General features: G+C 39.4%; 2 protein-coding genes and 1 long non-coding RNA gene across 4 annotated transcripts; 2 read left to right on the forward strand and 1 right to left on the reverse strand.

Annotated features, from left to right (window-relative positions):
* Positions 1 to 7,455: 7,455 nt before the first annotated feature.
* LOC147855974 (uncharacterized) lies at positions 7,456 to 10,252 on the reverse strand. 2 transcript variants are annotated; one of them, XM_087329728.1, is made up of 8 exons: positions 10,052 to 10,252; positions 9,488 to 9,654; positions 8,683 to 8,816; positions 8,500 to 8,565; positions 8,080 to 8,209; positions 7,913 to 7,965; positions 7,731 to 7,774; positions 7,456 to 7,652 (listed from the first exon to the last, which is right to left on the reverse strand). In XM_087329728.1, exons 1-7 carry the CDS (start codon positions 10,228 to 10,230, stop codon positions 7,733 to 7,735), a joined length of 771 nt encoding a protein of 256 aa, XP_087185854.1. In that variant the 5' UTR covers positions 10,231 to 10,252; the 3' UTR covers positions 7,456 to 7,652; positions 7,731 to 7,732. The 2 variants fall into 2 exon arrangements, with proteins under 2 accessions (XP_087185854.1, XP_087185853.1); XM_087329727.1 differs by having other exon boundaries at positions 7,897 to 7,965.
* A 4,397-nt stretch (positions 10,253 to 14,649) lies between these two features.
* On the forward strand, positions 14,650 to 17,814 carry LOC147855975 (pentatricopeptide repeat-containing protein At2g39620-like). Its single transcript, XM_087329604.1, has one exon. The coding sequence runs from the start codon at positions 14,650 to 14,652 to the stop codon at positions 17,812 to 17,814; it is 3,165 nt and encodes a 1,054-aa protein (XP_087185730.1).
* Positions 17,815 to 20,765: 2,951 nt separating this feature from the next.
* LOC147855976 (uncharacterized) lies at positions 20,766 to 22,119 on the forward strand. The gene is made up of 2 exons (XR_015530711.1): positions 20,766 to 21,001; positions 21,925 to 22,119. It is a non-coding gene; the product is annotated as an uncharacterized LOC147855976 (long non-coding RNA).
* The last annotated feature ends 2,508 nt before the right edge of the window (positions 22,120 to 24,627 follow it).

The following is a 24,627-nucleotide window of genomic DNA, read 5'->3' on the forward strand; positions in this document are numbered from 1 at the left end:
GATTATCCGGTAAGCAAAGCCCGAAGACGAAAGCAGAGAAGGCTGATATGATGAAGGTTCCATATGTCTCTGCCGTCGGGAGCTTGATGTACACAATGGTGTGTACCCGACCGGATATAGGCTACACAGTCGGAGTGGTGAGCTGGTTTATGAGCAATCCCGGAAAGGAGCACTGGAACGCGGTCAAATGGATACTCCAGTACTTGAAGGGCACTTCGAATATGTGTCTCTGATTCGGCTCCGGAAAACCTCAACTTGACGGTTTTACCGATTCGGACATGTTGGCTGATGTGGATACCAGCCGGTCTACATCCAGGTATGTAATGACATATGCAGGGGGAGCTGTTTCGTGGCAGTCGAGGCTGCAGAAGACGGTTGCGTTGTCAACCACGGAGGCGGAGTACATGGCGACTGTGGAAGCCGGCAAGGAAATATTATGGATGAAGGACTTCATCGGAGAGCTCGGTATCCGGCATGATGAATACCAGCTCTATTGTGACAGTCAAAGTGCCATCCACCTTGCTAAGAATGCGGCCTACCATTCCCGGACGAAGCATATCCAGCGAAGGTATCACTGGATCTGGGAAAGAGTAGATAACCAGGAGTTCGCGCTGACAAAGATTCACACGGCCGAGAACGGGTCAGATATGCTGACCAAAGTACTGATACCCAACAAGTTGGATGCATACCGGAAGCGGGTCGGACTAGTAAGACATCCCATGGCGGAGTGAAGGGGGAGTTTGTTAGGAAATAGGTCCCTCTGGATGGGAAGTGAGAAGAACAGTACTGATGAGCAAACTCGGTCGAGGCCGAGAACCGGATGATGAGTACCCGGCTACAGAGAGACGGATGGTACAGACCCGGTGAGAACCAGATGGCGAGTACCCAGCTACGGAGAGCTGGATGGTGCAGACCCGGTGAGAACCGGATGGCGAGTACCCGGCTAGGGAGAGCTGGATGGTGCAGACCCGGTGAGAACCGGATGAAGAGACATATTTGCAAATATGTTTCTGAGAGTCCATCGTGGCTATATTTGTAAATAGCCGAAAAGTCATATTAGTATAAATATGACTTAGGGCAGACTTATGAAAGTGTTGTTGTCATTCTTGTTGGCGCAAGATTAGAGCACGCAACTGTGTACAGAGAGAGTGAGAGTGAGGAAGAGGTCATTGCCTCTGATTGTAACCGCCGCCTGTGGCGAAGATAGCAAGCTCGAGGTTGTGGCCTCGGTGCTTTCTTATTGTACATTCTGACATAGTGATAGTTTGTGGTCTGTGGGCTACCGTGGTTTTTCCCGAGTTTGGGTTTTCCACGTAAACATCCTGTGTACTCTTCTCTCTATCGTGTTGTGTTTCATTCCCTGTTTTCTGTGTTTTATCCTAGGCTCGGTTGTGGCCGAGCGCTGTTCAAAGGGAGCGTGTAGTTCCTGTCAACAGTATCACTCCTAACTCAAAATGGGCAACCCTTTTACAAGGGATCCTCCCTTCTTTTTATAGCACAAGGAGGGAGGTGCGTAACAATGTGGGATAAATCCCGATTTACATGGGATTCTCTATCCCGACTTGAGTCCTACTCGGTGCCCTAAAGGCACCCCTATTATTCACACGTTTTTACAAGGATAAGTGCACATGATGCACTCCGCTGATTCTTTTGATATTCCCCGGTTTCTCACTATGGCCCGGAATCTTCACGACAACGCGCTTTCCATACATACCACAAGGTGAAGCCTGCAATGAGCATCCAAATGTCCCGGAACCTAGGGGATGCAAACTACAAGGCTCTCTCAAATTGAATCTTGGCGATTTTTCCCCTAATGCATACATAGCACCAACTATCCGCATTGAAGGCGTCCGTCCACCTATCAACAGAGTGATCAAGCCATGCCGCAACACTCCACGATGTTGTTCCTTCCACTTCCCATGCCGCAAGGAGGCGAGTCACTCTATCCCATACCTTTTGAGCATGAGGGCAATCCCACAGACAATGCCTCAAAGTCTCAATAGGTGAATGGCAAAGTGGGCAGCTTAACGGGCTGCCACGTTTACCTAGCCATTCGCCAACGAAAACCACATTATGACCGATTTGCCACCAAAAAAACTTTATCTTTTCCGACAAGTGGAGACGCTTGAGACCCTTCCAAAAGGTAATGAGCACCTCATCAGGGATGCCCAATGTATGGCAGCCATTGTGTAAGGGGTCGTCTATTTGTAGTTGAAAAGCCCGACCCAGTTTAGTGTTGTACTCGAAGAATTGGTGAAATTTGCTATCATGGTTCCACCTAAAATCCCCTGGGTCCCATTCTAGTTCGACGAGAGGATGACAACCATCCTCTACCCATAACTTCCAATGGGGTTTCACCTTAGCAACATCCAGGTCTATCCAAATGTTTCCAACCTGCGCCTGTCATGATATGACAAGACTCAAACCCATGACCTTATGCTACATGGGTCGAGCTCTTACCATTAGACTATGAATTGTAATACGTAGGATATTATTTTCATTTATGCTTTATCATAGAAAATTGATGTATATTCCAGATCTCTCTAAAACATTCTAGAAGCTTCAGGATTATTCCTAAGAACACTATAAAGAGGGCACTAGGCATTATGTTGAACCAAATTGGTTCAAACTGTCAGGAACAGTACTAAGACAGAGAAGGAATTAGTACTAAACGAATGATTAGTACTATGAGAGGTGTAGAACTTCTTTGAGAGAAGGAAGAAGTGAGCGAGACGGAGATAAAGAGAGAGATTGAGAGAGGGAGAGAGTGATGATAAGAAAGATATGTATTATGTGAAGAGAATATACACAAACCGGGTCCTCAATCCAAGACGACTCGTGACACTCGTCGTTTTAAAGGGGGGATAGTGTCATGATATGGCAAGACTCGAACCCATGACCTTAGGTTATATGGGTTGAGCTCTTGACCATTAGATCATCTATTGTAATACGTAGAATAATATTTTCATTTACATTTTATTATAGGAAATTAGTGTATATTCCAAATTTCTCTGGAACATTCTAGAAGCTTCAGGATTACTCCTGAAAACACTATAAAAGAGGGCACTAGGCATTATGTTGAACCAAATCGGTTCAACGCTAGTCTTAAGCCTTTTAGCCACCATTGTATATTCTCTTCACATAATATATATCTTTCTTATCATCACTCTCTCCCTCTCTCAATCTCTCTCTTTCTCTCTGTCTTGCTCACTTCTTCCTTCTCTCAAAGAAGTTCTACACCTCTCATAGTACTAATCCTTTGTTTAGTATTAATTCCTTCTCTGTCTTAGTACTGTTCCTGACAGTTTGAACCAATTTTCCTACCTTCTGTCTCTCTCATTTCCTACTAATCTCTTATTCCTCTTTTCTTTCATCCCATGGCCACTATTAGCGCTGAAGAATATAAATCTGTTTTCTCAGAATTTGAATGCTTGAAGGAGAAGTTGCATGCTTTGGAACAAGAAAACCAACGGTTGCTGGGGGATCTTCAGCAAATCTCCTTAGAAAAGCAGCAAACGCAACAACAGCATGGGGAACTTGCGTTACGCGTGCAACAACTCGAAGCAACCATCGTAGCAATGCAACAACAAGGGCCCGGAACACAAGGGATTCATAAAGAACCCAAGATTGGCCTTCCCACGAAGTTCGATGGAACGTGATCGCAGTTTAGAGGGTTCCTTAACCAGGTACGATTAGTTATTCAAATGCATCCTTCCCGATATCCCACCGATGCATCACGAGTGGGTTTAGTAGGCACTTTGTTAAGTGGCTCAGCGTTGTCATGGTTCGCTCCACTATTAGAAAAGGAATCTCCGTTACTCAACAATTTTGAAGAGTTTCTAGGTGAGTTTAAAGCATGTTTCGGAGATACTGACAGCATCAGGACCGCAATCAACAAAATTCGGCGATTACGCCAAGGTGACCATCCAGCCTCTGCATACGCTGCAGATTTTCGCCTACTCGCTGCCGATATCCCTTGGGATGATCAAGCGTTGATGGAGCAATTCCGTTATGGTTTACGCAACGACGCCAAGGATTTACTCTTGACCTTCCCCGAAGAGCCAAAGTCCTTAACAGAAGCAATCAATCGCGTGGTGAGATGTGACAACCGCCTCTTTGAGCGACGTTCGAAACAACAGCTACAGATGTCAAGGGCAAGATCAGAGCCCACCTACGCCTCAGTGGTAGCAAGACCTTTTCCGAGGGAGTCATATAATGCACCTCCAGCGAATACTCCGACTCCAATGGAGATTGACACTACACGTCCTCGAGGGCTATTATCCGAAGAAGAAAAGCAGTGACGTCGTACAAATCGACTATGTCTTTATTGCGGTGGACCAGGACATATCGCAATAAATTGCCCCCATAGGCCAAGAAGACAAGTAAACCAAATAGTCGCTAGTTCTAATTGTACTAAACCCGAGCCTATTTCAGTAGGGATATCTGATAGTCCTAATAGTACTAATAGCCCAGATCTAGCAAACAAATTTGATGTCCTTAGTCAATTAGAAGAAGAGTTAAACGACTAAGTCCAGCCAAAATAGGAGTCGTTTGGTTGGACAGCCCTAGATCTGTGCAGCCCATTAGTGGTTCCATTCCCTAGCAAGTTAGTGATGTGTTTGTAGCCCAAGTAATAGTTAGTACTAAAAGTACCCCTCCAGTACATGTCCTAGCACTCCTAGATTCCTGAGCTAACTCTTGCTTTATGGATAAGAAATTTGCTAAAGCTCATAAGATATCCTTAAGAACGCATTGGAATTCATCATGATATGGCAAGACTCGAACCCATGACCTTATGCTACATGGGTTGAGCTCTTACCATTAGACTATGAATTGTAATACGTGGAATATTATTTTCATTTATGCTTTATCATAGAAAATTGATGTATATTCCAGATCTCTCTGGAACATTCTAGAAGCTTTAGGATTATTCCTAAGAACACTATAAAAGAGGGCACTAGGCATTATGTTGAACCAAATTGGTTCAACGCCAGTCTTAAGCCTTTTAGCCACCATTGTATATTCTCTTCACATAATACATATCTTTCTTATCATCACTCTCTCCCTCTCTCAATCTCTCTCTTTCTCTCCGTCTCGCTCACTTCTTCCTTCTCTCGAAGAAGTTTTACACCTCTCATAGTACTAATCCTTCGTTTAGTACTAATTCCTTCTATGTCTTAGTATTGTTCCTGATAGCGCCACCATGCGAATAGGGTGCCAAGAGCCCCTACTCTAACTCTCCCCAAAATCCTACCTCTTCCCAATCTGCTCACGCCCTTCAGTGCCTTAACCCTTCCAGCCTCATCAAAGAGACCGAACCAAGCATCTTCTCTCACCTCCCCCATCAGAACCCTATCAACTACCTCAGCTAGCAATCTCCGCATTTTCATGGCTCCCTTGAGGGGAGGGAATGGGACCTCCTGGGCTCCTCCTAAAGCCACCGTGCGTCTTCAATCATCTAAAGAGTGAAGTCCTGTTTGCACCAGCTTTCCCCATGCTAGGGCCTTAAGCTGGCCTAACATCATGTCGTCACTTGTTCGCACCTGAGGGTTCCAAAATAATGGTTGTCTAGACCACTTGGTTAGTGTCTTCGGCGTGTGCTTCACCAAATGATGTCGTATGTGACACCATGCCTGCAAGATGGAGTTCGTGACCCTATCCTCCAAAAGACAAGCCATCTTGGGTGGGACGCCACTAGTGCAACACCAATTCAAGGAGTCTGGCCAAGGCCTACCATACTTGGGAGTCCCTACCTACAACCTATTGCGAAGTAGAACCTTCCAACACCCCTTACCTGGTAGGAGGCTGCTAACCACCATTTTGGCTAGCAATGCTCGGCTCTGCATTAAGGGGTCTATGAGGCCAAGCCCCCCTTTGGCCCGCAGTTGTGTTAACCAATGCCATGACACTCTGGCAGCAGCCATCGGGTTGTCCTTACTTGACCATACAAACCCCATGATGGCAGCCTTAACCGCGCGCAAGCCTGAAGGATCCATAATCCAGCACGAGACTGAGTGCCACATGGTGGCGAGAATCACTTGGTTCGCAATAAGAACCCTACCAACAAAGGATAGTTTAGACCTGCTCCATTGGTTCAACTTCTTGCTTAGTTTGGCTTGCACATGTGACAATTGCGCTCCCTTGGCGATTGCCCTCCCCATCGTAAATCCGAGGTACTTGAATGTCGTCCCATTAGAGACCCATGCAAAATCAACATGGGGATGCCACCTCGGCTTCTCTTGTTCGTTGAACCAGAGGCCTTAGGTTTTATCCCAATTGATCTTGGCACCGGCAACCTGACAAAAGTCTTCAACAAGATGTTCAACTCGCTACAGATTTGCATCATCACCCTGGAAAAAAAGGACCGTATCGTCGGCATATTCAGATAACAGAAGATCCTCAGTCACATTTGGGATGCACAATCCCCTCGCTGCTTGGTGCTTGTAAGTAGGCTAAGAAAGCCTCAGTTACAAAGAGATAGAGATATGGGGCTAGGGGACAACCTTGCCTCACTGAGCAATATAGTTGGATGGCGGGGCCCCTTGCACCAGATACCAACACACTACTGGTAGCAGTCCGATAGAGTGCAGAAGTGCAATTCCGCCATTGCAGGGGAAGGCCCTTTTTCTTCCTCTCTTCTGGGATTTGATGCATGATGTATATGTGGGGTTTATACTTACCTTGCTATTTGAATGTAATGAACTTGGTTATACTTTAAACTATGAACAAGGATGGTGACAAATTATTCAGCATGAAAATTTGATCACGAGGTGAGAAACAATGTGTTAATTTGTTTAAATTTTGTGGAAGGCAAATTTTGAAATCAGATCTCATAATGATTTAGTCACCATCAATGAATTTACTTTGCATGAGTTCTGACAATATTTTACCCCCAAATTCTATGGCTGTAATTTTATTTCACGAGCGAAGTGACTAGAACTCACTAAAAAGCTTGTAGCCAAATGGCCACCCTAGTGTGAAACGAGCCCAATCTCATTGTAAAAACTATAAAACTTGCATTTTAGTGACTTTAATAGCTCTTCTTCCTCTTGGGTTCTCTCTTTTCATATAGTTTGTACTAGAGTTCACATGATCCCAACGATCTAACGTGAAGGTAACCATTAGCTTATCATGTTAACCCAAGGTGATAGGGAGGTAGTACTATAGAAAGCACATGGAAGGCAACAAAGAAAATATGAAACAAATTTTTACCTACCTCATCATGTAGGAAATAAGAGCACCATCTTATGATTTATCTCCAAGAAGTTCGACAAAGTTTTATTTCCTCCAAAGAATCTTTAAAAATAGGCATTTGAAAGTTTTGCAAGTTCAGATCCAAGTGGTATCTATAATTTCCATTTCAACCAAATGATCCTTGACATTGTGTATTACCATTGCAAGCCTTCTTTTTACTTCTACTTATAATTATTTTTTCACCGTCCTTTAACTATTATTAATAACTATATTTTTAATCATTTCAAAACATCAAAAAGTAATTTTTTACATGGTTGAAACATAAAGTAATGTGATCTCTCACGACGAAATTCTCTTGGTGGACGTTATATCACAAGCATCATTTTCTTAGGTGTAAATGGAGTAAAAGTGACCAATGCATAAGACTCAGCAATTGCGAGAATTTGGTCATTAAGTACCTGCCATTATAACATATATTCAACATTATTTACTTTGAAAAGGGCATGTTTGCATTCAAAATATCACAAACTACTTACACTTAAAAATGATGATTCCTGTTGGAGAGTCTCCAAAGCATCAACTAGAAACATATCATCACATGTGTTAGAGAGAAAGGATGCACGATTCATGTGACAGAATTTTACATATGTATTAGCATGATATCGTATTGAAATGGTGTATGTACCATTAATGTTACTTAACTGGAAGGTAGGTATACCGAAAATGCATGTGACATAGTCCTATAACTTTCTCGAAGATAAAGATTTGCACCTATCCAAACCATGAATTGATTGGACCACCAATTGGCTACCACTCTTGGTAATTTCAAGACATGAAGGAATTGTTACATGTAATCCATGGTCTCTCAATTATGTATGTACTTACCTGTGGTTAATTGGGTAACATAGTCAAGCTTGTTACGCAAAGCAAGAAAAGCATTCATAACATCAGTGACCATCGTGTCAGAAGTATTTGAATTCGTCTTGATCAAAGTTACGTGGAATGCTAAAGCATCCTACAATAAGAGATATGTATCCAAGATCACCATATACAGCATTAACCAAGATTTCACTTAAAAGAATCTAATGCATGTATCAAATCTATACATAATTTCACAAGGTCATCTATACCATCAAATAAAACTATGACTAGAGGAAATGGGAACCTATTTAAAACACCAAAGAGTACATCCAAGATGTGTCGTGTGCTAATGAGCTACATGTAGAGAAACTTTGAAGCTAGAAACATTTAAGATAAAGAATTACATGATTAATTATCCAAACCAAAAATGGGAGAGAAAATTACCGTAGAGGTCAAATGGGCCGAGTCCTCATCAAGTGACACTTGATAGTCAACACTATATCCTCCTCTCTAAGCTCATACATAAAAAACATTAAACACAAATGTGTGTTACGGAGATGACAGACGTATTTTTGCACAAGTGCATTTCTGTTAACGACCAACCACATGTATGGATGATTTCATTACCTCTCGCCATGGCAACATCTTCGTTGCAATGTCAGATATAGCATAGTCATAGTAGGTTTCAAGGGCATCCACAGATGGGAAACGAGAGACCAATGCATGAGTGAAGGAAACTCCTCGGCTTTCCAACACCCTCCCTACAACATTGGTTTCCACATGGTTACAACCGCATTACACGTTGTTAAATCTAATCTACGGGGGATCAATTGGGTTGGAGAGTGTCCCATACACAATAACAATAACTAGCATCTAGACACCAAACCTCCAAGTTCATAGGACACAATAATGATAACTAGCATCTATACACCAAACCTCCGGGTTCTATACTATATAGTCTCTCGTTAACTAGCATCTATACACCGAACCTCCAGGTTCTATACTATAAAGTCTCTCAATAACTAGCATCTATACACCAAAGCTTCGGGTTCTATACCATACAGTCTCTTGATAACAAGCATCTATACACCAAAGCTTCAAGTTCTATACTATACAGTCTCTCGATAACAAGCATCTATACACCAAACCTCCGGGGTCTATACTATACAATCTCTCGATAACTTGCATCTATACACCAAACCTCTGAGTTCTCAATATGTATCCATCCAACATAGACCCGAGGTTTCAAGCCATCTGGATAACTATCACTTAAACATGGGGTTTCAGACAGTCTCGTGGATAACTATTGTCCGGGTTTGGGGTTTCACATACATCTGTAGTTACTAGTAACCTTTGGTATAATTTTGAAGGATCAGGTGTAGTGCATGGTTTGAGATTGGAATTTGGAAGTAGGAAATGGAAGCAAAAGAACCTGTGAAGAGGAAGTATAAGTCACTGTAATTGTTGTATTGGAGATCAATGAGGCCCTCCAGAATCTCTGTCTCAGCAGTAGCATTCTCTAATAGGCCAGGCATGTCAAGCAACAGGGGATGCTCCACAACATCGACGACCGAGGCGGCCATGGCCATGGCCATGGTCCTAATAAAGAAAAACAAAGGAAATATGGTTGTGTTTTGGGGTGAGAGTGAGAGAAGATGCTGGCATTGTAATGTCAAGAAGAAGTGATTGATGGATGTGACTGACATGTCCATGCTACATGGTGCCCATTTGTTTCTTATGCTGATGATGATGGGCATGATGCATACATGCAGAAAATGCACACACATACATGTGTTTCTCATGATGATGGCATTGATGCATACATATACATACACATTTATATGCATATACACTTGGTGATGATGATGATGGCATTGATGCATACATATACATACACATTTATATGCATATACACTTGGTGATGATGATGATGATGCCCATGCCACATAGTGGGTGTTCCAACCAACATATAATAGCATTAGAGAGGTTACCACACCTTCCATTGTTCTTGGTGACTACAGAATCAGCAAGATCATGAGTTGTGGAAGCATTGGTAAGGATGTGATGGAAGGGTAGTATTAGAAGGAAGATTAGCAGAGGAAAGGAGTGCATGTTGGGTTTTGTCTTGAATGGATGGGGTGGATGTCCATGGAAGAGAAGGGGTGTGTGTGCCATAAGTGTATGTTTTTGTATCCATTGGCTGCGCCGCCCATCCCATGCCTAGGCTGATTACGAACCCGAAGGATCATTGAAGATGATAAGGATGTTACATTCAAGTTGTGAGACGATCTGATCCCGATTCCCCAACTACTTCTTCTTTTTTAACATGTGAGAGATTTTGGGGTCCGAGACAACATGGTACAAGAGGGTTTTTTTACTCTCACCACTTTTTCCTTCTAATAACGTTTGTCCACCATTGTCAAATGATCATCTCGTTCATCATTAAAGAGTTGTTGTGTCACACCATTGGCAATGATCCACCTCTCATCATTAACAATTGTTGTGTCATGTGGAAGATTAGCACATGCATATTGATCTCAAAAGACTATGGTGGGTCAACCTCGATCGATCATGCAATATATCTATACATTGTGTTTAGTAATTACAAAAAAATAGTCTCAACCATCCATTTGGCTTTTGGTTAATGTTTTTGTCCCCCATCTATTCATGATAAATAAATGTTTTTATAAAAAGGTAAGAATTGTTAGTTGGTCACATCATGTCTCCCCACCGCCAAGTGGGTATTTGTTACGAATTACATTGATTTATGATGCTTATTGGCGTTCTTCCTGACGTATTCTTAGTGGTAAGGATGCAGTTTTGTAAATGGGTAGCTTTAGAATATTGATAGTGATTTGTAGAATGAGGTCCTTCCACACAACTACTAATATTGATTTATGGTGATGGTAATTGATCTTATCAGTTCCCCGTTTTGTTTATCCTAGATGTACTTGATATGTTTTGGCCATACATTTTGGAGTGTGGTCGAGATTTATATTATTGTTTGGTGACACCTTTGTGGAAAGGCTACATATTGATGTCGGATCCTTTTTTGCCTTTGGCATGTGCATTTCGGCATGACATTCATCTCTAGTAGCGAATATACATTCTAGGTTGAAAACAAAATGAAACCCAATGGAAATGGGATGTCAATCAAATTAAAATAGGTAGATTTGTCTTCATTGTTTTTGGATACTAAATTAAGTGGCATGAAGAGGTTTAATCTAATTATCTTCATGGCATGTCGTATATCCTACTTTTGGATATAGTAAGACATTGATTATTGGATCTACCATTCCAACAATGCTAGTGTGGATATTTGGAGCCAATATATGTATATTTGATTTCATTATGATCATAAGATCATGGCATTTTGGCGTCACTAATATGTGGTGGTGGCTATTTGATATCGTTGATGTCTTGATTTCATGGTCATCGTGGCTCTTTTCATAAAACTATTGAGGTGTTCTCGGTCGTGATTCATGCATAATATTGTGGTTGTTGATGTGGACATTTTATCAAAGAATTTATATGCAAGGAGTGGATGTATGTAAAATACCTAACCTTGAGAGCATTGTTGGGTTTGTTTAGCTCAACCATGATTTCTATTAAAATCAATAAAATCTTACCATTTATCCTCCTCATTTTCTTGCCATTTTATCCATAGTAACAATGCCAAATCAATCAGGCAAAGTTTGCTTGGTTGAATTATTAATCCAAAAACAATGGTTAGACATCTTGGTTATAATATCCGTTGAGATGGAATGCAATAGGGAAAGCATTGGTTGTTAGGAAAGTGTAACAAAAGCTAAGCTATTAGCATATTGCATCATGGCCCCTCCACGTTAGATTTCGTAAAATATTTGTTCCAATATTTTAAAAGACAAGAAGGAAATATTCCAACACATAAAATAGAGAGAAAGAAACTTTAAACCAGGGAAATCTTTGTTCTTAGAAGTTTACATCGGAATATTATATTTACACGATTGTTAGGCAAACAAGAGCCTAGAAATGTCTTTTTTCTTAGCAAAGAAATCGGTTGAAATCAATTTTGGATGTAATAAATTATCAAGGTCACTTAATGAGCTTCAATGACATAACATGTTGATATAGTCTAGAGTCACATTATTGACTCATGTGGAATAAATTGACAAATTTGATACTCACATTACTTCATGTATCTTGTTTAAAAAAGAGTATAGGTTTCATGATTGGATGTCAAAAAAAGCCTATATTGTTATTGAAACCGATAACATTAACACACATTTAGTGTATAAATTGCTAAAACCCTCCTCCTGGTATGAAGAACATGCAAATGTTTTGTGGTACTTAGGCAAAACATGATCTTTATGGAAGAACAAGCTTATTGTTATATGTAGGTTTGGTCTTCCACTTAAGCACAAGGAACTCATATTCAGATACTTATGGGGTGTGCCTCCCATTGGGGCAAGTCTTCAGATGAGAAAGATAGCTTCATTGCATTGTGTGTGATATGGTGGAGAATTTGAAACAACTTTACATTGAATATGGATTTGCTCACTCATCAAAACATTTATACAAAGAATAAGTGAATCACCTACCCGCAATTCATTGGTTTGCCTATATGCCACATCACCAATCAACCAATGCTTATTTCTCCCAATGAAGAAGATTTTGGGCACTGCGGAACATTTGAATGGCATTTGGACTTCAAACAATTCCTTCGACAAACTCTATTGAAATGTCTATGACTTACGGACATCCTGCTTCAAACTTACATTCTTTATTTTCAGTGCTTCTAAGAACTCGTGTCTCGTCAATAAAAATGTAATTGGCTACCTCTAAGAAAGTGTTTGGTAAAAAAAAAGAGCAAATGACTACCTCCATACGAGTTGAGAGAATCAACATTGCTTTGAAAAGACAACACACGCAACATATAATATAATAAATAGGGACAAAGCCACAAGAACTTATTATGAGATGTCAAAGGTCCACCCAAATTATCTTGTTGCTAGCAAGTTCCCTTGACAGACTTTCTCTTTTGTTGAATGCAAATTCATACAATTTGATTATGGCATGCATAGCATTGAGGGAAGACGGGTAGATTCATTATTGCTATTGCAAAAAATCGAGGTGGAATCTCACCAATAGACATCATCAGCAAGATAATTGGGCTCATTGATGTTACTTCCGAAAATCTAAGCCGAATCTTGGAAAATAACTTTGTTTAAACCTATTTTGATCACATATGTGAGTACAAAAGAGCAATTTCATACCTCAAGGATGTTCTCTTTTTGAACAATACCTCACTTCCTTGGTCATGCACATGCACACCCACTCTTGAAATGATAATGATTTCATACAAAGTTGTCGAGACAAGAAAGACATGCATATGGCGAGAGCGAATTAGAGAGAAAGAAAGATATATTAACGTCTTCTAAGGCCAAAATTGGCCCATGACGGGGGTGGAGAGAACATGGATGAAGGAAGCTCGATTGAATAACTTCTATTTCCATTGGTGGGGTTGTGTGTTAAAGACTAGAAAGACATGCCATCTAGAAACTTACGTGCAAATAGTGAGAACTAAACTTTGGCAGAACAAGCATATGGATTGATATAGTGAGAATCGAAGCCTAGTGCATCCATCGCCTGCCCATATAAGCATGCATGATTCGCCTCTAGGGAACAATCCTAGAGACAACAAAGACAAATCTAAAACCAACAAGAGAGACAATACCACCAAACTTGGGGTTCTCTCAAATTATGTGACTTTGATGCTATGGGTGTCCTAGTTAATTAGGAGCTAATCACAACCAAAGTAGCTTCGTCGATTAATGACTAATTACTATGATTAGTGATTTTTAACGTCCACCAAGAGATCGGTGCCCTAGGTAAGTAGGAGCTATTTACAACTGATTTAGTTGTGTTGATAAGTGACTAATCCTTCTACTAATTGTTGTGGTTAGTGGTTTTTAACATGGGAGACCAAGTAATTACGAGCCAATCAAGACCAAACTACCTGAGCTCATTAGTGGCTAATCCTTCCACTAATAACTATGATTGGTGTCCCATGCTAATTAGGAGCTAATCACCGGCTCATTTTAACACCTGCGAGAGATTGGTGTCCTTGCTAATTAGGAGCTAATCACAAACCAACTATGAGCTGATTAGTGACTAATCCTTCTACTAATAACTGTGATTAGTGGCTAATCCTTCTACTAATCATTAGGACTTGTCGTTCCACTAATACCTGCAATTAGCGACTAATCCTTCTACTAATAACTGTGTTTAGTGGCTAATCGTTCTACTAATCACTGCCATTAGTGACTAATCCTGCCACTAATAACTGCAATTAGCGACTAATCCTTCCCGTGAAAGCTCCTAATGGTGGGCACAGACAGAAACTCTCTGTTTCTCTCTACTTTGACATCGTATATCATGTGTATTCAGGCCTGATCCGTCGCATCTAGGGTTTATTGTACGTATCATGCCTGATGAAAATCAGTGATGATGATCTATCTCATCAAGGGTTTCATGTAGATTTGCTGGAAAGAACCCAGCGATGACGATCCATCTCACCTAGGGTTTCATGTAGATATGAGAAGGAAACCAGCGATGAAGCACCCCATTCGTAGTCATTCTTGTGCGGTCGAGGAAGGAAACACTGTTTCTAGAAATGAGTTCGACGACTATGGAGATGAAATGCTCGATTTTACGTATGTGCGATTGCTCAAGTCTTGTGCTGAAACGAAAGACATAAAGAGAGGTGTGAGTTTACACAATGATATCGTCAAGAAGAGATTGCTCGAAAGAAGCTCTTATGTAGCAAGTAGTCTCATCAACATGTATGCGAAATGTGGATTTCTTGGAGAAGCCCAAGACCTGCTTGAAAGTATCCAGTTTCGGAATGTGGTCTCATGGTCGACGGTGATTTCGGGTTACGTCCGGCAAGGTCAAGGGCATAAAGCTTTGGATTGTTTCGATCGAATGCAAAAGGAGGGCATATTTCCCGATGCAATCGCGTTCGCTTCCATCTTAAAGGCTTGTGGCATCGTCGGAGATATTGATAAAGGAAAGGAAGTCCATCATGAAATTATCACCATGGGATTGGTCTTAGAGAAAGATATTGTGTTAAGCAATGCTTTGGTCGATATGTATGTGAAATGTGGTCATGTTCCGGATGCACAACGAGTGCATGATCAGCTTCGTGCTCGAGATATAGTCTCTTGGAATGCATTAATTGCAGGGTATGCCCAACAAGGTCAAGGTCATGAAGCACTGGTTTCTTTTCGATTGATGAGAAGGGAGGGATATTGTCCGGATGTGATCACTTTAACTTGCATCTTGAAGGGGTGTGGAAGCATAGAACATGCCACAAAAGGTAAAGAGATTCATAGCGAGATTGTTGATAGGGGATTGCTATCAGAAAATACCTTGCTGGGAAACTCCTTGGTAGATATGTATGCGAAATGTGGTGAATTTGAAATAGCAAAGAAAGTGCATGAGGAGCTTCCTTTCCGAGACATTATCTCTTGGAATGCACTTATTTCCGGGTATTCTGATTGGGGTCATTCTAGGGAAGCATTAAATTGTTTTGAACAAATGCAATATGAGGGTCAAACTCCAGATGTGGTCACGTTTACATGTATTTTGAAGGCTTGTGGTAACATGAGAACTATTCAGGAAGGCAAAGAAGTTCACAATGTGATTTCTCAAAGGGGTTTGTTAGAGAAAGATGGCATGCTTGGCATCAGTTTAGTGGATATGTATGCCAAATGTGGGCTCCTTGAAAAAGCACAACAAGTGCACGACGAACTTCCTTTCCGAGATACAAACTCATGGAAGGCATTAACTTCCGGGTATGTCCAAAATCAGAGAAACTCTGAACTATTGAAGTGTTATGATGTGATCCTATGTGAAGGCCTCTTTCCCGATGTGGTTACCTTAGTTTCCATATTGAAAGGATGTGGAAATCTACAAGATCTTGAGAAAGGAAAGCAAATTCATGGCGAGATAATCAATAGGGGACTCTTAAAGAGAAATGTGGTGATTGGCAATGCATTAGTGGATATGTATGCCAAGTGTGGCCACTTGGAAAAAGCACGAGAGGTGTTTTATGGGCTTCCTGAACACAATTTAGTCTCCTGGAATGCACTAATTGCAGGGTATACACAACAAGGGCAAAGGAAAGAAGCACTGGATCTTTTTGAATCAATGAAAAGTGAGGGATACTCTCCAGATGCTGTCACTTTCACATGCATCTTGAAGTCATGTGGGAGCCTTGGAGCTATTGATAAGGGGAAACATATTCATGATGAGATTATTCATAGGGACTTTCTAGAAAATGATGTTGTGCTAGCTACCGCGTTGGTTGATATGTATGCCAAATGTGGGGTGCTTGCTAAAGCACAGGAGGTGCTTTATGGCACTCCTTTCCGGAACGAGATCTCGTGGTTCGCTCTAATATCTGCGTATAACCAATATCAACAAGGTTATGAAGTGTTAAAATGTTTTAAACAGATGCAAATCGAGGGCTTCTTTCCCGATGCAGATACGCTGGTTTGCATTTTGAAGGGTTGTGCTATTGTAGCGGCTGTTGACAAGGGCGAGCAAGTTCATGCCGGAATTATTAGTGGATGCATGTTAGATCAAAATATTGTTCTTGGTAGTGTTGTGGTGGATATGTATGCCAAATGTGGAATGCTCAAAAGAGCATACCATGTGCATGATGATCTTCCCTTCAGAGACATAGTCACTTGGAATACTCTAATTTCAGGGTATTCCCAACAAGAACAAGGGCATGATGCATTGAACTGCTTTGAACAAATGACAGTTGAGGGACTTTATCCAGACGAGGTCACTTTAGTTTGCATCTTAAACTCCTGCAGTAGTGTCGGAGCGCTGGAAAAGGGCGAGCAAATTCATGAAATGATTATGACTGGTGGTTTGATTGGGAAAAGCGTTGCCATTGGCAATGCTTTGGTGGACATGTATGCCAAATGTGGTGTTCTTGGGAAAGCATTGCAAGTGCATGTTGACCTTCCGATTTGGGATACAATCTCATGGAATTCATTAATCGCAGGGTATGCCCAACAAGGGCAAGGTTATAAAGCATTGAATTGTTTCCAATGGATGCAGTCTGAGGGCATGAATGCAAATGCAGTCACATTTCTTTGTCTCTTAAAGGCTTGTGGTAGCATAGGGGCCATTGATGAGGGGAAACAAATCCACAATGATATTGTTAGTAAGGAGTTGCTAGAGGCAAATGATGTACTTGGCAATGCTTTGGTGGATATGTATGCCAAATGTGGTTTTCTTAGAAAAGCGCAAGAATTGCACGATCACCTTGTTGTTCATAGCCTAGTCTCTTGGAATACATTGATTAGTGGATATGCCCAACAAGGACATGGGCATGAAGCATTGAATTGCTTTGAACAGATGAAGAATGAGGGTCTTATTCCTAATGGGATAACCTTCCTATGTGTAATGAGTGCATGTAATCATTCGGGTCTTTTAAAAGAAACCGAAACATATTATGTAAATATGAGCAAAATGTACAATATTATACCAAACGTAGAGCATCATGCTTGTATGGTGAGTGCCTTCGGAACTGGAGGTCATTTTTACGAAGCGATGATGGTCATGAAGAATACCAGGCCTTCTTTTAACCATTACCCTCCTGTATGGCTTGCATTGTTGGCCGCTTGTAACAAATGGGGAAATGAAAAGGTTGCACGATCCGTTTTTAATCAATTCAGAGAACATATGATGAAATTGTGAAGCTTGCACAAAATGTCATAGGAGAGATGTTATTGAACGCATTATTATTTGCTCATAACAAATGGAGAAATGTAAAGCTTTTTCAATCCACTTTTAATCAAGTCTTAGAATGATGCAAGAACATATGACGAAATGATAGAAGCTTGACAAAATATTTTAGAAGAGAGATTTTGGTAGAATTGAAAATCTTGCATTGGCGTAGATAGATACCCGAATATTCTTGCAATGGTTAACAAAGGCACCTTTTGTCGAATTTCAGAGGAAGAAATTTAGTATTTGGAATAAGGTATGCATAACAAGAACATAAATGTGGTCGGAAAAACTATGCAAATTTGGAAGAGCCACTACGTGTTTTGGAAGCTCCATGTGTTTGTATATTGATAAAGTAAAATACCCAAATCTTCAAAAAAAAGAGGGAGGGTATCTCCCTATGTGTGAGGGTCGGCGTAAAAAATAAATAAGCTTAATCAGTAACACATTTTTTTACCTTCCAAGTCTTGTGGGGGGAGGGTTCTTGCACATGTCAGTTGGTTAATCCAGACATGATCATGTTTCAGACTAGAATTTTGATCCAATCATTGTAGTTATATACTTACATCGACTTGAAAGTGTCTTTGTCTAACATATGATTGGTCTTTCACATTAAGAATTTAGTAATGAAAGACAAAAATGCCTTTGGAAAGAGCCCTCCTCATTGGCTATTACATTAAGTCTTTACTAACACAAGACAAAAAGCCTTTAGAGTTTGAAAAGATCCCTTTTGATATGAACCACTAAAAAGAATTTCTATTTCTTTCGAAAAGACTAAGAGAAAATTGTAAAGATTCATCAAGAATATACAATCCATTATATTTGCCCACAAGGCTAAGGTATTGTCCGTTTATGAATGCTCCTTCTTGAGAAACTACGTTGCTACAAGTTAGAAGTCGAAAAGTCTATGGTTGTGTCCAATTCAAAGCACTTATTAGACAATGAGGTCATTGAAATATGATCGAGTATCTAAAGTATTTCATGTCTATGTTTAGCCTTAAGATGATCACATAATGTTAGTACAAACAATTTGCAAGCAACACGTAACATGTACTAGAATTTTTAGTTTCCCATTTTGGTCAAGCCCACAAACTATTAACATGCGAAGAAATGATGTTACCTGATAGTATTGCAAATAATGGTTTTAAAAAACAAAAACAAAAACTATATGTTTTGTTGATACATACATTGATTTTTGGAAGGGTAATGTATTTGCAAGTCTTTGCTTCTGAGTGTTTTTCATAGAATAATAACAATTCTCGCACAAAAGGTTTAAACAGTATTTTGAAAGTTTCACTTGCATAGAACGGTAAAATTGCCATTTTGCAGACCTTTGTAGACTTCAAAACTTGACATTTGTTGCCCTCTGTGGAAAATTGTGAAGTGTGAAATACAACATCGACATATTTGACAACATGTTAATATCTCTTTTTGACACTTCACAATAGTTTGTAAGCATAAGCCACTTTCAAATCTCTCCACTAAAGTTTGTAAGAATAAGAATTAGAATACTTATGAAATATCTCCATTGTGCGCCAACAATTATTCATCTTTATGGAGTAATTTAACTTCCATGTCAACAAAATACACCTAGAGAGTTATTTTCGTTCTTAATAGTCGGGAATAAATTTTGGTAACATAAAAGTTTGATTAATTGACATCGTCATTGCACCTCCAAGATAATTTACTATTCAAATTTAGATTGCATGTCTTGTATTTCTTTTCATTCATTTTTTCAAGGAAAGATCTACCACTAAGGACTAATTTCCTATTTTTTGGCTTGGTAAAAAATGTTTCAGCAATTGACCTGAAGCAAGTAAATATAAACATAGAGTTGTCACTGTTTCAATAAAAACCTAATATATACTAAAAAAGATTAGGTTGATTGAAGTCACTATGGAATGATGGAACCTAGAGTTTTTATTATCAATTTGGCACATGGAAGACTCCACAAAACTAGCCTTCCTGAAAAAAAGTTGTGCGTTTCTTTAGAATCAAAATTGAAGAGATGTGCACACATAAATTTCAATACAAAAACAAAAGTAGACTGAGAGATAATGGAATAAAGTCTAGAAAACCTCTCGATGGATGGGGAAAAGGTTGGTTATTGTCAACATGCATTCGAAGGGTCATGCGGGAAATGACTATATATTGATATGAAAGCATTGTTTTTTAACAAGAAAAAGTTGGTAAAAAAAGAAGAAACAAAAGAAAAGAAAAAGTTGGTCATAGCGGATAAGATTAGGTAAGTGCTCTAAAAAATCAACTTGTCAATTTAGAGCTATTTCTAGAGCTATGTGTATTCTTTTTGGAGGCTTGGAATTTTGTCCCATCTCATAAAAGGAAGTCCCTTTCTTATTTTATCCAATGTATTATCATAGAAAACTCTAACATATGCATGATGTTTTCTTTATCTTGACCATTGCCCCAAAGATTTAGTTATTTCCAGAAGTATGCTTTGCCAACCCTAGAGTGAGAAAAAAGGGATAATTTCACGATTTAATTGTCCAAATAACTTACAAATGTCAGAAAAAAGGATGCGTTAACCATTGAGAAGGGGTTTACCAAGGGCATTTGGGGAAATAATGAAAATGCCAAGGTATTGGGGCAAATAAAGGAAATTTCAAGGGTATTTTGGAGCTTTACCCTAAAGTTTCATTATGTTATTTCAAGGACAAAAACCTTTGAATGCCCCCACTCCCGGGAGAGAAGGAAATATTTATAAAGGAATAAAACTTTCATAAGGAAATATAGAAATTTCTACTAGCAAGAGGCAAAACACACTTCTAGAACCCTCGTCCCCACAAGGCACTATGTATAGTCTCAAGTGAAGTGGGAGAAATGATTCGATGACCCCACATTGATGGGAGAAAACATTTATTATTGGTCTAACAAGGAGGCACAATCAAAAGTTGAACCCCAACATTGAAGAGACTATTAAAACCGAAATAGAGAATATAAAGATGGATGCAAGGTTGAGGCATTGGAATCCTGGCATAGAAGGCTAAGAATCTCCATTATATGGCTGATAAAATGCAATGTTTCGCTAATGCGCCTGTTGCGGGATCATCTAAAACTTATTATCATATCCTACATAAACAAGAGCAAGAGACATTCATGGACATTAATCATCTTAGGAGTGTCTTGCATCTCTCAGGTGTGCAACTCTCTCTCTCTCTCTCTCTCTCTCTCTCTCTCTATTATTTTACTACAATATATACATATTTTAGTAATTGAATAATATATTCGTCAATCGATCAGTATATATCTAGTCATGAATGTTTAGCTAGAAGCAACTTAGAACTTAGAATTCTTTTAGGTGATGTGTAATATTGATTTGCTGGTGCTCAATGCTAATATATGATACATCCTTTTTTATTTATATTGCATTCTAAGAACCAACATAGCTCCCATTGTTATCTAGAATAATAAATCTCTCATTGTTACTTAGAATTCATTTAGGTGATGTGTAATATTGATTTGGTGGTGCTCAATGCTCATATATGATACATCCTTTTTTATTTATATTGCATTCTAAGAACCAACATAGCTCCCATTGTTATCTAGAATAATATAGCTCTCATTGTTAGGTGAATGTCCCTTGGGCACCAATATAGCCATCTCTACTATGCTTTAAGAGACAACCAATTTTACTTATTTATTATCTCCTAACTAATGGGAAAGTAGCCCCTATTTTGGAAAAAAAAAGAAAAAAAAAGAGAACCAATTTTAAATGATTAATTATTATATTTGCATCATAACACTTCCTTGGTGAATGATGTCAATGGCCTCATCATCATGAGCCCTTTGATTACTTATGCACATATACATGACCAATATCACCTACTTAAACATTACTGATATGGCACATGGCCGTATAAGGATTCTTTGTCCATAGTCAACCATTATCTCTAGTTCTATACAGGAAGACCTTATGATTATTATTCGGACAAGATGAATCCAAACGAGATTGTATCGTGAAATAAATACAACTTTGTTAGATAGAATAGCTTTTTAAGTGATCTCATATTTACACACCACAACTCTGTTTAACCAATGTTTTGTGTTTTGTGCATGTAGATGCTATGTCTAACCTAAAGTTGGACGATTTAAAGAACAAGGTGAAATTGTTGGAAGAACAACTTGCATCGATTGAAGCTATGTTCATGCTCATTGATCATGTTGAACATAATGCCTATTCAAAAAACTAAAGTCAAATTGACAAACTATAATTTCCTTACTCTTTTAATATAACCAATTCTATAAAGTTAGGATCTATGATTCCTTGTATAGCTAAAATTTGCCATAATCATTCATACGATGTATAAATCAAGAAAAAAGTATTTAGAAAAAAAGTGTGTTGTTGTGGAGTATGCACAAAAGATAAGTCTTCATACCTGCGAAGAAATAAAAGCTCTTCAATAATTTAGAAATCAATTCAATCCTTTGAGATCTAAAATTAAGGCAAACTCAAAGAGTTGGCAAATGGTAGGTGTTGAGAGTCGAACTCAACTTCCCTTAATAATAGGTTTCACACTAGCTCATGGACATACCAGGCTAGTTTTGTAAATTGTAGAAAGGGCACTTGCCCTAGGTTAGTTGGTATTTAAACCAACCCTTTGTAATTTTGTTAATGTTGGATGTAATACATAGTTATCTCTGTCTTAAGCTCTCTCTCTCTCTCTCTCTCTCTTTCAAAGCTCTTTGTAAGTTCACTCCGGCCATCGTTTTCTACGTTCTATAGCTCGTTGGAAAGCTCTTTGAGAGAGCTTTCTAAAGAATGTTCATTTACTGAATTCCGTTACCGTGGCGAGAAGTTATGAGCATTTTCATCTGCAACCATCTTTGCCCCACGGTTCCTCAAACGGAAGGTAGATTTTGAAGCCCTAAATCGAGTGAAAGGTACATTCTCTCTCCTTCCCTCTCAGTCTCTCTCTTCCCGTAGGGTTTTTCCCTACAATGGCAAATACTCGTAAAACCGCCACAAAGTTCGGGGGTATGATTGATAATGAGCCAAGATCACCAACAAATCTCGATTCTAATGCAATGGACAAAATGCTTATGAGTCACTTGATTTCTCTTCAAGAAACCATAAACAAGCAAGGTGAAGAGATTAGGATGTTAATGAAAGAGAATACTAAGCTCCAAAATGTTGTCATTGAGAATGAAAGGCTTAAACAAGTGGTTGCAAAACTTCAAGAAGAGATTCAAGAATGTAAAAGAGCTTCTTTTGAAACAAATGAGTGCCTTAACAAGATTGAGTTAAAGGAAGCATTAAAAGAAGAAAAATTGGACACGATGAGGCGGGATGTAAGTGAGATGAAAAATGTATGTACAACGAAGTCATGGGCAGATGTATGTGGTGGGAATGTGCTATCAAACTCATCTAATATGCATGTGATGCATCAAGAGAAGAATATAGAAAGCATAGATGTCCGAGAATTGAAAGAACGTGAACGAAGATCAAAGAACATTGTCATCCGTGGGATTAAAGAAGAGAGTATGGAAACACCCGCATCCCTTGGAAAGGCCATTGGTGAATTTTTTAGCATGCATTATGGGATGTCAGATGTGAATGTATATGGGGCACACCGAGTTGGGAAACATGGTGTTACTCGCTCCGGAGAAAGGCCTATTGTATGCACAATGACAGATGATACAAAGCGGCGGATCATACTCGAAAATAGTTGGGTATACCTCAAAGGCACACAATGCTTTGTGAGTGAAGATCGTACAATCTCACAACAAAATGCTCGTCGTAAAGCATATGAAGAAAGATTGAAAAATAAGGTTAAGGATGTGCCTAAAGATGGAAATGTAGCCAAATAGGGACACGTGATCTATGAGACTAATCCATACCTTTTACGACTATGCTTTTGGAATTGCAATGGATACCCATGGAATGCGGGATTTGGCATAGATGGGTTCACCGATGACTCGGATATCACACTTCTTGTTGAAACATGGGAGCATGATGCTCAAAGGATTCAAGGTTTAGGAAACTATAATGTACACTCTTTGATATGGAAGAAAAATCCAAGACAAAGAAGAGGACAAGGAGGGGTGGCATGTTTGATTAAGAAGGAAATAGAGAAATATGTGTCAATCATAAAAAATGATGAAAATAAATGCTACAGATGGCTCAAAATAGAAACACCTAATGATTTGCCCAGTTTTGTAGTTGGATGTTACATTCCTCATCAAGATTCTAACTTTTATGCTTGTTTGGATAAAGATCAACCGTTTGCCAATATAATGAATGCTCGTACAAGAAGATGATATTGCTTATTTCAAATCCAAAGGGGAAGTTATTGTCTTTGGTGACATGAATGCTCGTACAAGAAGTTTCCAACTTGATTCACAAGAATCTTTCATGCCACATATCTCAAGGATGCAAGAGGATATGCAAATGTATAACCGCTCTTCTAGCGATGAAAAAGATCCGGACCAATTTGGGAAGTTACTCCTACAAATGTGCAATAGTACCGGATTGCTTATTGCAAATGGTATTTCCTTATGGCCCAACACTAATGGTTTTACATGTAGAAAACACAACGGAAATAGTGTGATTGACTATGTGCTACTTTCCGAAGGTATTTTGGATCGTATACATAAATTCTCACTTGGTGAATGGACATCGGAATACGATCATAGGCCTTTATGTATTGATCTCAAATGTATGCATAGGTTTGGTTGTGAGAAGGCTATTGAAGATAATAAACAACCGCACTTGAGCATGAACCTTAAGCGAGCACCGATGTATTCCAAGATGGTTGAGGATAT

Source organism: Azolla caroliniana, unplaced genomic scaffold (assembly GCF_043228905.1).
Source record: "Azolla caroliniana isolate FFs.n. ecotype wild unplaced genomic scaffold, voAzoCaro1.0.p SCAF_13, whole genome shotgun sequence".
NCBI lineage: Eukaryota > Viridiplantae > Streptophyta > Polypodiopsida > Salviniales > Salviniaceae > Azolla > Azolla caroliniana.

What these genes read in the sequence shown, in the direction of transcription:
- LOC147855975 (XM_087329604.1), top strand. Translation starts at nt 14,650, where the DNA reads ATGAAGCACCCCATTCGTAGTCATTCTTGTGCGGTCGAGGAAGGAAAC.
- LOC147855974 (XM_087329727.1), bottom strand. Translation starts at nt 10,230, where the DNA reads ATGGCACACACACCCCTTCTCTTCCATGGACATCCACCCCATCCATTC. An exon ending in CGGCCCATTTGACCTCTACG is followed by an intron (nt 8,210 to 8,499) that starts GTAATTTTCTCT and finishes CTCTTATTGTAG; the next exon opens with GATGCTTTAGCATTCCACGT. An exon ending in TGTTACCCAATTAACCACAG is followed by an intron (nt 7,966 to 8,079) that starts GTAAGTACATAC and finishes TGGTTTGGATAG; the next exon opens with GTGCAAATCTTTATCTTCGA.